This window comes from Crocodylus porosus, unplaced genomic scaffold (assembly GCF_001723895.1).
Source record: "Crocodylus porosus isolate Cpor-Errol unplaced genomic scaffold, CroPor_comp1, whole genome shotgun sequence".
Lineage (NCBI taxonomy): Eukaryota > Metazoa > Chordata > Crocodylia > Crocodylidae > Crocodylus > Crocodylus porosus.
This window is the reverse complement of record NW_017728949.1, coordinates 52,221,166-52,234,998: the sequence shown is the minus strand read 5'-3', so window position 1 is coordinate 52,234,998 and position 13,833 is coordinate 52,221,166. Positions and strand designations below refer to the sequence as shown.

The 13,833-nt window shown below is 57.8% G+C and overlaps 2 protein-coding genes across 4 annotated transcripts in view; one reads left to right on the top strand and one right to left on the bottom strand.

The window, feature by feature from the left end:
* Positions 1–87: 87 nt before the first annotated feature.
* On the top strand, positions 88–7,152 carry VIL1 (villin 1; the record flags this gene model as incomplete). The annotated part of the gene is made up of 13 exons (XM_019553552.1): positions 88–168; positions 249–347; positions 456–609; positions 815–915; positions 997–1,134; positions 1,303–1,461; positions 1,831–2,010; positions 2,112–2,257; positions 2,994–3,138; positions 3,361–3,549; positions 4,359–4,427; positions 5,820–5,969; positions 6,920–7,152. Coding segments are annotated over 13 exons (1,725 nt in total), but the record flags the coding sequence as incomplete, so codon positions are not given.
* Positions 7,153–9,091: 1,939 nt separating this feature from the next.
* Positions 9,092–13,833, bottom strand: part of USP37 (ubiquitin specific peptidase 37) — a 46,807-nt gene continuing 42,065 nt past the window's right edge. For all 3 annotated transcript variants that reach the window (XM_019553885.1, XM_019553887.1, XM_019553886.1), the window contains one exon: positions 9,092–12,568. In XM_019553885.1, the coding sequence (XP_019409430.1) occupies positions 12,481–12,568 (88 nt within the window). In that variant the 3' untranslated portion in view covers positions 9,092–12,480. The remainder of the gene's footprint in view (positions 12,569–13,833) is intronic.

Here is a 13,833-nt window from a genome sequence, read left to right as displayed (position 1 = left end):
CCCCTGGCCCACTGCACGGGGCGGGCCGCCCCCTCTTAAAGGGCCGGCACCCCCTGGCTGTGCTGAGTGTGCCCCTCTCGCGCCCGAAGCGTGTCCGACGCCGAAGGGAACCTCCTGGTGCAGGAAGTCGCCGTCCGGCCCCTGGCCCAAGACATGCTGAGCCATGACGTACGTGCCCCCCCGAGAGCCCCCCACCCTCTCCCTGCCCGGGGCCTGGTTCTGATGGCGCTGGGGTCTCTGCCCCTCAGGACTGCTACATCCTGGACCAGGGCGGCAGCAGGATCTTCGTGTGGAAGGGGAAGAACGCCAGCCGGCAGGAGCGGGACCAGGCCGTGAGCAGGGCCCTGGTGAGATGGGGGGCAGCCCTGGGGGCCTGGAGCAAGGACCCTCCTCGTGCCCTCCCAGCACATGAGGGGGCCGGTCCCCTGCCCCACGCCCGGCTGTGTCCCCCCCAGGGCTTCCTCAAGGCCAAGGGCTACCCAGCGACCACATCCGTGGAGATACAGAACGATGGGGCCGAGTCGCCCGTCTTCAAGCAGCTTTTCCAGGGCTGGACGGAGCCGCAGCAGACTCGTGGCCTGGGCCAGACCCACGCCCGCGGCACCGTGGGTAAGCAGGGGGCATGGGGGGGTCTCCTCTTTTCAGAGGGCACTGTGATAAGCGGGGGGCACCCCTTGCTGGTACCCCTCACTCCCAACCCGCAGCCCCTGGGGTCCCCCTGCCAGACCCCATCCCACGGTGGTCCAGCCAGCATGGGGGGACGGGTCTGGGGGGTCCCCCCAGCCCAGCCTCAGCCCCCCGCCCTGCCCCGCAGCCAAGGTGGAGCAGGTGAAGTTCGACGCCACGACACTGCACGCCCAGCCCCAAGTGGCCGCGCGGACCCGCATGGTGGACGACGGCTCCGGCGAGGTCCAGGTAGGTGCCGTGGGGCCCTTGCCCAGTGCCGGGGGGGTCGGCTGGGGTGCGGGGGTCTCACCCCCATGCCCGGACCCCCAGGTGTGGCGAGTGGAGGATCGGGAGCTGGTGCCCGTGGAGCGGCGCTGGCTGGGCCACTTCTACGGCGGCGACTGCTACCTGGTGCTGTACACCTACAAGGTGGGCGGCCGCCCCCATCACATCCTCTACATGTGGCAGGTGAGTGGCTGCCCCGAGACCCCCGGTTCCTGGCCGGCTTGGGGGCACCAGGAGCCTTCCCTGGCCCTCTCGCCGAGTGCAACACTCTGTGTCCCCGGGACCCCAAGTCCAGGCTGGTGCTGTGGGGGGTGGGAGGGGGCCCAGCTCTGAGACACCCCCTTCCCCCAGGGCCGCCACGCCAGCCCGGATGAGCTGGCCGCCTCAGCCTACCAGGCGGTGATCCTGGACCAGGAGTACGGGGGGGAGCCCGTGCAAGTGCGTGTGCCCATGGGCAAGGAGCCCCCGCACCTGCTGGCTGTCTTCAAGGGCAAGATGGTCGTGTATGCCGTGAGTATGGAGCGGGCCAGCTCCCAGCGGGCTGCTGGGGGGTCTGGCTTGGGCCCACGTGGCTAACGAGATGCCTTGGCTGTGCCCTGGGGCGGGGAGTGGCAACCCCAAGGATGCCTGAGCATGGCGGTGCTGGAATATGGGGAAACTGAGGCACAGAGCTCAGCAGGGCTGGGCTTGAGCATGGCAGCGCCCCCCTCCAGCCACGTGGAAACTGAGGCACGGAGCGGTGCTGAGGCCACCCAGACAGCTGGTGGACGTGGAGGCTGGGACCGTGGAGCTGGCGCAGCCCCAGTGCCCCCCACCCCACAGTGCCCAAGCCCTGGCCCCAGCACCAGGAGCTCCCCTCTGACCCCTCCACCCCCACAGGGCGGCAGCTCCCGGGCCGGAGCCACGGAGACGGCGCCAGCCACGCGCCTGTTCCACGTGCACGGCGCCAGCGAGACCAGCACGAAAGCCATCGAGGTGCCCGCCCGTGCCGCCGCCCTCAACTCCAACGACGTCTTCGTGCTCAAGACCCCGGCCTGCTGCTACCTCTGGTACGGCAAGGTAGGTACGGCCAGGCCGGAGAGGCCTGGGGGGGCGAGGGGTCTTTGGGCAACCGGCGCCTCCACGGTGCCTGCAGCCACCGCGCACACCGTCTCCGGCAGGGTTGCAGCGGGGACGAGCGGGAGATGGGCAAGATGGTGACTGACCTCATCACCAAGACGGAGAAGCTGGTGGTGGCCGAAGGGCAGGAGCCCCCCGCCTTCTGGGCCGCGCTGGGCGGGAAAGCCCCCTATGCCAGCAGCAAGAGGTACCCCCGCGCTCCGTCCCCGCGGTCCCCGGGACCCTGCCGGAGCCGCCCGCCGTGCAGCCTGGAGACGCCCCGCAGGGAGCGGCCGCTGGGAGGATTTGTTAGGGTTACGGTGTCGCGGCCACCCCTCCAGGCTTGGTCCAGCCGGGTGGGGGGCCGGGATGCAGGGGCAGAGGCCTGGAGTAGTAGGGACATGAGTGGATGGAGGGCGCAGGTGGGGGGCCGTGCCTTGTTTGCCCTGATTTATCGTAGAGACCCAGAGCCATGGGGCCGGCAGGGAGTTCTGGGGTCAGCTGCGCACCTGAGGCAGGATCAGGCCCGTCCCGACCATGCCAGACATATCCATAGTCTCAGGATCCCAGCGCCGTCTTGACGTCACCTGCAATGCTTCACGGTCGGTCGTGCCCACCCCCGAGTTCGTGGGCCTGAACCGGAGTGCCGGCTTCTAGCTAGACCCGGCGGGGCAGGGGGTACAGGAGAGACGTCCCTGAGCCAGGCTGGCGGAGGAAAGGCGGAGGAACATGGAGAGCTTGAACAAGGAGAGAGCAGCGTTCACGCCTGGGAGTGGAGAAAGATTAGCAGGAACCGGGACATGACACTGAGCCACTAAGTCAGTGCTGCCTTGATAGAAATGTGGCTGCGTCCAGGCGGGCAGGGATCAAAGCGGGGTCCCCTGGGCAATGCAGCTGCAGGAGGGGGGGTCCCCACGCCCCCTCCCCAACCCATGTCCCGGCAGGTTGCAGGAGGAGAGACCGTCCGTCACCCCCCGCCTCTTTGAGTGCTCCAACCAGACGGGCACCTTCGTGGCCACTGAGATTGTGGACTTCAACCAGGATGACCTGGAGGAGGACGACGTCTTCCTGCTGGACACCTGGGACCAGGTGTGGGGCGGAGGGGCTAATTAAGCCTCCCTTAACGAGGTCCCCCGAGCAGCAAGAGGCTGGCCAGGGCAGGATTGAGACCCAGGCCCTCCCTGCATCCCCATGGCCCTAGCTGAGCCAGCAGCCTGAGCTGTGGGGTCCCATGTCCAGAAAGGCCCTGATCCTGCCCTGTGCCCAGCCCCCTGGCTCCGGGCAGGTCTGGAGAGCCTGTCTGTGGCGCAGGTTTTCTTCTGGATCGGGAAGGAGTCGAACGCGAGCGAGCAGGAGGCGGCGGCGGTGATGGCCCAGGAGTACCTGAGCTCCCACCCCAGCGGGCGCGACCCCCAGACCCCCATCGTGGTGGTGAGGCAGGGCCATGAGCCCCCCACCTTCACCGGCTGGTTCCTGGCCTGGGACCCCCTCAAGTGGCAGGTAAGTGACGGGCCGCGTAGGGACCCCCCGGCCCTGGCAGTGCACACTGGAGATTCAGAGCCCAGATGTTGGGGATTTTAAACCCCAATTCACCCTGGCTATTTAAGACTCCCTGGCAGCTCCGGAGGCAAGGGCCGGGTCCCGTGGGTGGGTGCAGGGGCACCTCCTGGGGGGTGCACAGGGGCACCGACTCAGGTGGAGCCAGTGGCGGGGGGCAGCCTTGAGGGCAGGGGTGCCACAAACCTGCCCTGTCCCCTCCCCGAGTGCCACCCTGATCCCCTTCCCCATCTGATCCACTGCTCTGGGCTCTGCTTCCTGCCATGGGCTCCCTGCCCCATCGGCTGCTCTGCTTTCTGCTCCCTGCCCTGCGTGCTCTGCCTGAGCCTCTGCTCCGCTTTCTGCTCCCTCCCTTATTGGCTGCTCAGCTTTCTGCTCCCTGCCTTGTGCTCCCTGCCACATCCCCAGCTCTGCTTTCTGTTCCCTGCCTCACTGTCTCTATTCAATGTGCTGCTTGGCTCCCTGCTCCTTGCCCCTGCCCCATCCACTGCTCTGCTTTTTGCCCCCTGTACTATCAGCTGTTCTGCTTTCTGCTCCCCACCCTGTTCTTTCTCTTTAATCTTCTGCTCTGCTTTCTGCTCCCTGCCCTGTGCTGTCTACCCAATCTGCTCCTCTGCACGTTGCTCCCTGCCCCCATGCCCAGCCTTAGGGCACTGCTGTGCTGAAAGGAGATGGATGAGCTCCTGGACCTCAGCTGCCCCTGAGCTCACCAGACACGCCTGAGCCCTGGTCTCCATCTCTCTCCCTGACAGGACAAGAAGTCGTATGAGGAGCTGAGGGCTGAGCTTCAAGACAACAAAAACTTTAGCCTTGTCACAGCGGTAAGTGCCCAGGTGCCCTTGGGTGGGTCAACAGCAGCACTACGGCACCGTGGGCTGATCGAGGAGTTTGCAAACCCATCACCACTGCAACCACGGCCAAAGAATAAACTTTGTGGGCCCCTGCCTAAATTGGCTGCATCGTACCTTGTGCTTAAACTCACAACTCGCAAAAAATGATCAAATGATGTGCCCTCATTAGTCCTGGAGTCATTAGAAGCAGACGAATGTCTCTTTTCAGATTCAGGAAACACCCTGTAGCTGTCTGAAGCATCTGGGCAGGGCCTCGGTGCACTGTGGGAAGTGGTTTCTGTGTCTGGGTTCAGGTTTCTAGCTGGGATTCAAAGCAGTCTGCAGGGCTGTTGAAGAGGAGCTGCGGGACCGGGAGCTGCGAGCAGGCAGCGGGGTAGCACAAGAAAGGGTAGCTTGATTAGTGGAGCCGTTAATGAGGAGAGAGGGGTGTTAATGTCTGTGGGGTGAAGAGATGAGCAGGAACCAGGGAGCCAATAATAAGCTGTGAAGTCCATCGACTCCCTCCATGCTGCCTGAATAAAAACGCCTATCTCCGCCAGGCAGCTGGTTTTAGCTATTTGATGGAGCAGTAGTCCAAGTGGGGGGGGCGGGGGGAGCAGGGGGGGTGGAACTGCACCAGTGCAGCCCCCAGCAGGTGCCCAGATGCTCCTGGCTGGGCCCAGCAGGGGCAGATCCAGCGGGGGTGAGGTAGTGCAGTTACTCCCCCTTCCGCCTGCTTTGCTTCCTGCTCCATTCAAAGTTTTCTAACCAACTGCCTGGCAGTGGTAGTGGCACTTCTATTCAGGCAGCACCAAGGGCCTCCATGAACTTTGCAGCTCATCTTAATAGACCCGATTCCTGCTAATCTGTCCACTCCCCAGGTGCTACCCACCCTCTCTCCTTGTGCGAGCCTTTTGGCTGCCCCGCTGGCTGGTCCTGACAAGGGAACTCCTATGTCGGTCAGGAGGGAGAAGCAAGAGCTCAGGGGTTGGATACGATGACCTCCCGAGGTCCCTTCCAACCCACATTTCCTATGATCCTGTGGATGTAATAACTCACATCAGCTTTAATTTGGCAAGACAATTGGACATGGCTGTAATTGGCTCAAGAAGGCAGGACTTTGTCTCATGAACCTGCACAAGCTGCATGGCTGCTTCTGACGATCCCAGCCTACTGGTTTCTTTGTCACTGGAGAAAAATAGGTGCCGGGGTGTGTGATGATGCCCCATGTTAGCTGCACCCCCTGCTTTTTAGAGTCCTAGATCTGCCCGTGCCTGGATGGGACCAGCCGTGCCCCTTGAGCGTGCTGGGGGGTGGTCTGGGGAAGCCAAGCTGCAGCCCCATGTGACCCTCCCCTCCCCCTGCCTCTTCACTGTCTCCCAGGGGCTCACGGGAAAGCAGGAGGTTTTTACGACCTCGACCACAACCACAAGCACACTGAGCTCGAGGACCCTGCAGACCTTCCCCCTGGAGGAGCTGCTGAACAAGGCCACAGAGGATCTGCCCCAGGGAGTGGACCCCAGCAGGAAGGAGGTGAGGGGGCGCTCAGGGGCCATGCCCACGTGTGTGCACACATGCGTAGGAGGTGGTGAGGGGCCCGCTGTGTGCAGGAGGAGGGGAGAGAGATGCATGCACATGTGTGGACAATGCACTGAGGAGGTGAAGGGAGAGGGGGAACATGCACATGTGTGTATGGGGGCGCATACGTGTGTATGTGTGTGAGGAAAGAGAGGAGAGGGTCTTGGTGTGCCTGCAGGAGGTGGATGTGTCCACAGGTATATGTGGTAGGTGATGAGGGAGGCACAGTGGGTGTATGCATGTGCTGTGTGCACACATAGGTGAGAGAGACTTAGGGGTGTGTTTGTAGAAGATGGTGAGGGGTTGTGTGTGCTGGGGGAGGTGGTGAGAGGAGCTTGGTGTGTGAGTACACGTGTGTGTAAAAGGTGAGAGGTTGTATGTGGGGGAGGGAGGGTGAAGAGAGGAGCTCATGACGTACACGTGCATGCATGTGTGTGTGTGTAGGTGAGAGGGGCTTGGTATATGTGTGTAGAAGAGGGTGAGTGACTTGGTGTATGCACGTGTGTGTAGAAGGGGTGAGGGACTGTGTATGTGTTTGTGTGTGGGGAAAGTGTTGAGCTCAGTGTGCATGTACACACATATACATGTGTGTATGTGTGTGTAGGTGGTGATGAGATGGGCTCAGTGTACATATATACGTGTGTGGAAAATGAGTGAGCTTGCTGTGGATACACACGGGTGGGTTGGTGGTGAGAAGGGCTTGGTGTGTATATACACACATGCATCTGCATAGAAGTGGGTGAGGGGCTTGGTGTGCATGCAGAGGAGGTGAGAGGGGGCTTGGTGTGTGCACACACATGCACAGCATGTGCATCGGACCCCGCCTCTCCCCTCCATCCCCTGGTACGAGCTCTGCAGCCTCCCGGCTCACGCAGCGCCCACCCTTAACTCTGCTGTGCCCACAGGAGCACCTGAGTGATCGGGACTTCCAGGCCGTGTTCGGGATGTCCTGGGGTGCCTTCGCCGCGCTGCCGCTCTGGAAGAGGCAGAAGCTCAAGAAGGAGAAGGGGCTCTTCTGAGGCGGTGCCAGCCCCAGTGCTTGGGGACACTGGCATGGGGGGCTCTGTCCCATGCCCCCCTGTGGCCCTCGAGGCGGCCACCACCGCGCCCAGATGCTACCCAATAAATCCAGTGCACAGAGCAGGGCCTTGGCCTCCTCGCTCCTGGTGATCTCAGCTGCTGCCCCCAGTCCCCATGATCTCAGCCATGTTCCTCCCCCATCCTGGTGATCTCCATGAGGTCGCCCTAGTCCTGGCAATCTCAGCCGTGTCCCACACCCGTGAGACTTCAGGGGAGAAGTTTTGGCTTGCCCAGACTGCATTTGCATAGGACCCAGGGCTGGTGGAGGATCCTGGCTTGGGCAGAGGTGGGAGGGGAGAAGGGGGAGGTCTGGGCTGGGTAGGACGTCTGCGGTGGGGCTGCTATGGCCTCTGTCCCAGGGGGACTTGCTCAAAGCACAGGGAAGGTGGGAGTGTGAATCCTCACCCCAGCTCTGTTCCCAAGGGGCTGCAGGACCTGCAGTGTCCACGTTTGCTTGTGTGGGTGCTCCCGTCATACGTGTGCCCCTGAGTGGTCAAGTGTGTGTCCATGCATGTCCACACCTATGCATGTCCACATCTGTGTGCATCCATACATGCTCATCTCTGCATGTCTGTGTCCACACATATAAATGTATTTGTGTAGGTGTCCATGCATGGGCACGTTTCTGTGTACGGATCCATGCACGTCCAAGTGTGTCCATGTGGACATGTGTGCATGTCCATGCTGGTCCCACCACATCTGCAAAACTATGCTGAGCACCCTAGAAGCAATCTCAGTGCTGCAGCAAGGCGTGGCACGGGATAGGCCCAGGCCTGGCAAGGTGCCGCAGATTCCCAGCTGCCCGTGCCAAAGGTCGGGGCCCTGTATGGCAGCTGTACTTGCTGTTATCAGCAGAGGCCTGATAAAAGCCCTGTACAAATATTTGCAGGGTTGAAGGTGCCAGGCTGGGGGAGGAATAAGGGGTGGGGGGAGTTGAAGTGCAGCTGGTGCTTCCTCACTGCCCCTGACCCCATTGTCTGATAGCGGGGGGGGGGCTTGACCAGCACATACAAGAGGCGTGTCCCTGCCCAGAGCAGCTTGTAGCCCAAGCCCTGCCAGCAGCTGCAAGAGGCTGAGCTGTCTCCTGGTGCCCAAGTGGGAACAGGTACCATGCCCCATGAGCACCAAACGAGCCCAGAGGGAAGGAAGGAGGTACCACGGCAGCTGGTGCGGATGGTTTCTCTTTCCCCAGTTGCACCACGTGTCAGTAAACAGCAGCTGGCAATCCCCAAGCTGACACCCCAAGGGTTTACAGGACACTGTGATGCTTTTATTTTGTGTTCACAATTCCCATCATTCTGCACCGGCTCTTTGCTTTTTTGCTGGCTGCTGAGCACAGAGCTGATGCATTTGGTGATGTGTCCACCATGACTCCCTCAGCTCTTGGCTATGGCCAACGTAGAGCCCACGAGGAAGGGACTAGCTTTTCCATCCTAACGCTGAAACATCGGGGGGGAGGGGGGTGTATCAAGGAGTGGAGCCTTAATGAACTCCCTTAGCCGCCCACTGTCATAACCGGGCAACAAGAACAGGTACTGCAATAAAATCAGAGCATGAGGGTGGGAAAGGACCACAGGTGATCACAGTCCAACTCCCTGCTCAAAGTAGGACCAGCCCCAAGTGGATCCCAGGCAAAGCCTTGGCTGAACACCTCCAAGGATGGAGAGTCCCCAGCTCTTTGGGTAAGCTGCACTAGGCTGCAGCCATCAGGATTTCGGCACCAATAAAACAGCAGCCCGTGGGTGCCGGGGGGTTGGGGGGGGCTGGCACGGACTGTCACTCTACCACAGCTGGCACCCATGGGATTGCACTGAAGCTCGCTAAACGACGAAGTAAGTTCATTCCTGGGTAACAGACTGACCATACCAGCTGCTTCCTCCAGGTCCCAGACTAAGGAACAAGAGTGCACTGAGCACAGATGCGTTGGGGGCCCGTTCCTGCCAGCCCACCCCCGCCACTTGCATGGGGCAGGGGAAATGGAGATGTGGGAGCATGGGAGGGTTGATAAAGGTTTTAATTCCACAAAAGAAAAGCTTATCTACACATAAATTTAAAAACGTGGAGGGGACGGCAAACCTCTAAAGATCCAAGTGGAACAGATCTGCTAAAACGCAGAGAAGTGCTGTTCCCCGGGAAGAAGGGAAGGGCCCCAATGGTGGTCATGTGGCCTCCCCTTGACACGCACACATGGCAGGACATGTGCCTGCAACCCTGAGAGTTACCAAGCCAGGTGGCAGGCAGGTTCTCTGGTAAGGCCCCCACTGGATCCTGTCTTTGGTGATTGGTTACTAGCCCCAATTAGATCGGTTTAGAAAAGGAAGTGATGAGCCCTGTTGCTCCCCTGGTCCTGCCCAGTGCCCCCAGCCTTGCCATGGGCCCTCAATGTCCATACGAAGGTAATGCAGGCTAACTCACCGTTTCTCCCGTTGGCTGTAGCGGCCCTGTTAAACCCCTCATGCGAAAGGAGGATGGGATGAAAGCCCAGCTAGAGAAGACGCATCCTTCCAGCACAGACTGCATCTCTCTGGCCAGTCTTGCCCTGTACACACCTCTCTGATGGGCCCAGCAGCAATTCTGCTTTCCCCACCCCCAATACGAGCACAGCTATTGCACAAAGCAAACATAAGGAAGAGGCGAAACCAAGATCAACGGAAAGCTGACAAAAGTTGAGGGGAAGAGAGGCAAGAGCCCCATGCGCTGTCCTTCCAGACTGGACTGTTGCTGGACCAAACCAAACAGGCTCTGGGGTGAATACGGGTCTGAGCGAGGACGCTCTGAGCGATGGGTAATGTACCCTGCACTGCACCCTCGCTAGCTAGGCACACCCACGAGCCCTACTGGCATCGCTGTTTTACCCCCCAAAAGCCTCCTGCTTCCCAGCTGGCTTGGCAAGAGCTTCTACTACAGGCATGAGGCCCAGAGGATCAGAGCTGTCCTGTAGCATTTTTAGCTACAAACCAGACTGACTGTAAAGGCCACACGGAGTGGCTAAAGCTGAGCAGCGTCAAGTTATTGTAATGAGATAGGCAGCATGGGAGGTGCACAGTGAAGGATGCTGGGGACACCTGGACATGGATCGGACTAACAAGCTCCAGGGGGCAAGGTCACTGGCCCACAGGAGCTCATTCACCGGCTGCTAACAACACAGGTGAGAATGTAGTCTTTGCTCCAACAGGGAAACCCGGCCACAAGCTGCCCCTTTGCACCAAGCCTGAGATGCACACATCAGAGGGGCGTTTGGCTGGCACCAGGCTCCCCAAGGGCATTTACACATGGATGGATCTGGGGGGCTGCAGGCTTAGACCCGAGGGAACTAAGTTCCCTGCTCAGTTCATTAGTGGATCTGACACTTTTAGCATCGGCGCTAGCTGCTCTTATAAGACTGGGGGGAAAACCAGAGGAAGGGGCGAGTCACGGTGGAGAACAGTGACTGCTCTAACACCATGCTCCCCACCTTTTGCTCTGGGCCTCTGCAACAAAGTCCTCTGGGAACTGTTCTCTCCCCAGTTCTATGCACCTTCACTTGAACAAGGAAAATTTGAACGGTTTATAACACCATGCTGTGGGCGGCCGGAGCTGCATCATCTTAACGGCAAAGCTTTGCCATGCATGTAGCAGGTCCGCATCTACGTCCGCTTAATGCAAGACCAGCACCTGGCAAGACCTTCTGCTTCTTTGGTTGCAGTTAGTCTTCCACCCAGAAGCTCTGTGGACCCGGATCATCCCTATCTGATGCCCACTGCCATCAGAGACGCATCTGCTTAGCTCTAGGTATTTTATTCCTGAGAAACTCCTCATGGTAGTTTTAAAACAGAACATCCTTGATAGCAAAGAAAGGGGGGAAAAATAAAACCCCTTCAACATCTGTAACCAATTAATCCAATTGCAAAGAGGCAGAATTAGGGGCAAAACTCAATCAGCTCCTCCAGCTGCTAATAACAATTCATTTGGGAGGAAAAAAACCCAAAAAAAACCCAAACAGCAAACAAACAAAAAACCCAGCAGCTGAAGGAAACATCTGCCCAAGTTAAATAAAAGATGGTTTGAAGGTGCTAATAAGAACCAAATTGTGGGATGTTTTACTGAAACCAGATATAAAACGAGCTTCGTGTTACTGAAGTCAACTAGGAAAATAGAAGAGGTAAAACACATGTGCCCTGAAATCTCTTCTTAACCTTGAAGTTCCCAAAGCTTCTCAATGGAGCTGGTTTATAGCAGTTGAATGCTCCAGACTCCTCAAAAGCCCAATAAATTTATAGCTACCCTGAAAGCACATCTCTCCCTGGGGAGTTCTGGGGGTCTAGAAGGTCAGTTTGAAACCTTGGCTCTCAGTCTAACGGAGCGATCCAAGGGTAATCTTGCCGACCGGTTTTCTTCACTCGTTCAGTTTGAGATGATACAAAAAGACAAAGCTTTCCATGTGCAGACTCTGAAGGGGCTGGGCCAGAATGACAGTTTCTGGCGTGCGACGAGACGTGGCCAGGGTTCACTTCTGAACCTGCCAACAGGTCAAAGCTTACCTTCCACCCCATCCCATCAGCTGCGGCTGTTGAAGTCAAAACAAGGCAACCCTACGTGGTTTGAAGCCAGAGAGAAACATGCACATGGAGACAGATGCTTTCTCTGTGAGCTGCACCAAGCAACAATGCTATGGAAAGAGGCAGTCAGAGAATAAAAAGTTCAAAACAAAACCAAACGTGCGTATAATAGCGTTAAACCAGGGGGGACGAGGAACTCTGGCAAGGTGATGGAACGCAGCTGAGTCTTAAACACGTGCCACAGCACTGGCACTTTGTTTCCCAGCACTGCAAAGAAACGCCAGAGTGTCTACCATCCTGCCGACGTCAGGACACATTCAACTGGCATGGTGTGGACACCCCAGCTAGCAGGGCAGACTGGCCATAGGATACTTGGTGTCGGGGGGGGTTTCCAGTGAACGTTACTAACACGATACAGGCCGGGTTACAGAATCTATTGCTTCAGTTGCTCTTGGAAAAGAAAAAGAAAAAAGAATAGAATGCCAAGTGATATGCAACTCTCCTCCCCACTCGCACGTCCTAGGCGAATGGGCCTGGAAGGTCTGGTCTCTCTGCACTACTGTGAGATCAATTCATGAGCAGCTGTAGTCTGGTGGCTCAATGTCACTCTTTAAGGCTCCACGCTGACAAAGCTATTCCCAGAACAATAAAAATCTTCCCCGTTGCCCCCCAAAAGGAGGTGCTCTCAGGGACACCAAGGCTGACGAGCGCAGCTCAAGCCCATGGTTCGGCAAGTCGAGAGTCCTGTGTTTCTCACGCTCCGTCTCTCCCTGAGCAGTTTGTTCTCCTCCACATCTGGCACAAGTTCAGAATTCCCCACAGTCAGGAGGAACGAGGTACCCTGCTCTTCACAGGGGCTGGCGCACAGACCTTCCCGCTTCCGTGCTCAGCGGCTGCACGTTCTTCTCTGCTTCTAGCAGCTCCTCAAAGATATCCCTAGGAAGCCGGAGAAAGGCACATCGTGAGATCAATGACTAGAGAGTAGTTGGACAAGCTGAAGACAGGTGTGGTGAACAAGAAGTTGGATTGAGGCCTCAGAGAAATTCCAGATGATGGGAGTTAAGCCAACAGAGATACCCCACAGATCTCTATGCCCAGCCCCATGAATTCATAAGCAGCTCAGGACTAAGTTTTTGGTTATTACAAAACAGTTTAACAACAACAACCGTTAAGACTTGACAGGAAGAGGGCAACAAAACTAAAACAATTAGCTAGTGCCAGTGAAACGGTTGGAGGGAACAAGGGCCCTGATAAACAGGATAAAACAAAGGGAAAACAGATGTGTGGGGCTGACATAGATAATACTGCTGAGATGCCACACCTCCTCCTTTAAATACGTCTTTAATGCTAGGCTGGCATCTCATTGCAACCGGACATATTCATGGTAGATTTGTGTACTATCACAGGACTCTCAGACTCTTAGGGCAGGAACAAAATTAAGATCCCCAGAGAAGCCCTCAACTTTGAGGAGGGTGGTCAGGAGAAGGGAGATCATAGAAAACATAGAGAAGTGGGGCTGGAAGGGAGCTCCAGAGGTCGCATCTAGCCCAACCCCTGCCCAAGTCAGCCCTGTTCAAACCATCCTATACAAATCTACTGACTAACCTCTTAGTACAACTACTGTCAGCCCTGGCATGACACAACATCCAAACTTGCCACAGGGAAAGCAGAGGGACTGTGGCAGCTAATGTACTGCTGCTGCAAGGGTTGTTAATATGTTTGAGACCCCCCCCAACCTGTATCAATCTGACCATGGAATAAAATTCCTTCCTGACACAAAATTTCGCATTGGTTTGACCCCGCGCAGAGGGGCAAGACCCCCTAGCTTGACGTCCCAGCAGGAGTACTGGCACAGCTGTCAAAATCCTCAGCCTGAGCTGCTGCCAACTCCAAGTGCCTCTAAGGAAAGCTTAAGAAAACCCCCACATCTGACACATGTAGCAGAAAGGGGGTGACAGAGGGATTCCCTTTCAACCTTGTGTGGCAATGTGCAAAGCCCAGAAGCCTGGGACACCTCCACAGCAGATCACTTGCTGAGCCTAGATCATCCCCATCCAGTGGCTGGTCAACCTTTTCTTGAAAACCTCCAGTAATAGAGTCCTCTCCTTCCCTGGTGCCTCTCCCATGGCCTCTCTGCTCAGACAGTGAAGAAGTGTTTCCTGAGAAGGATGGAGGACGGGATTCACCTCCAAGGAGGATTA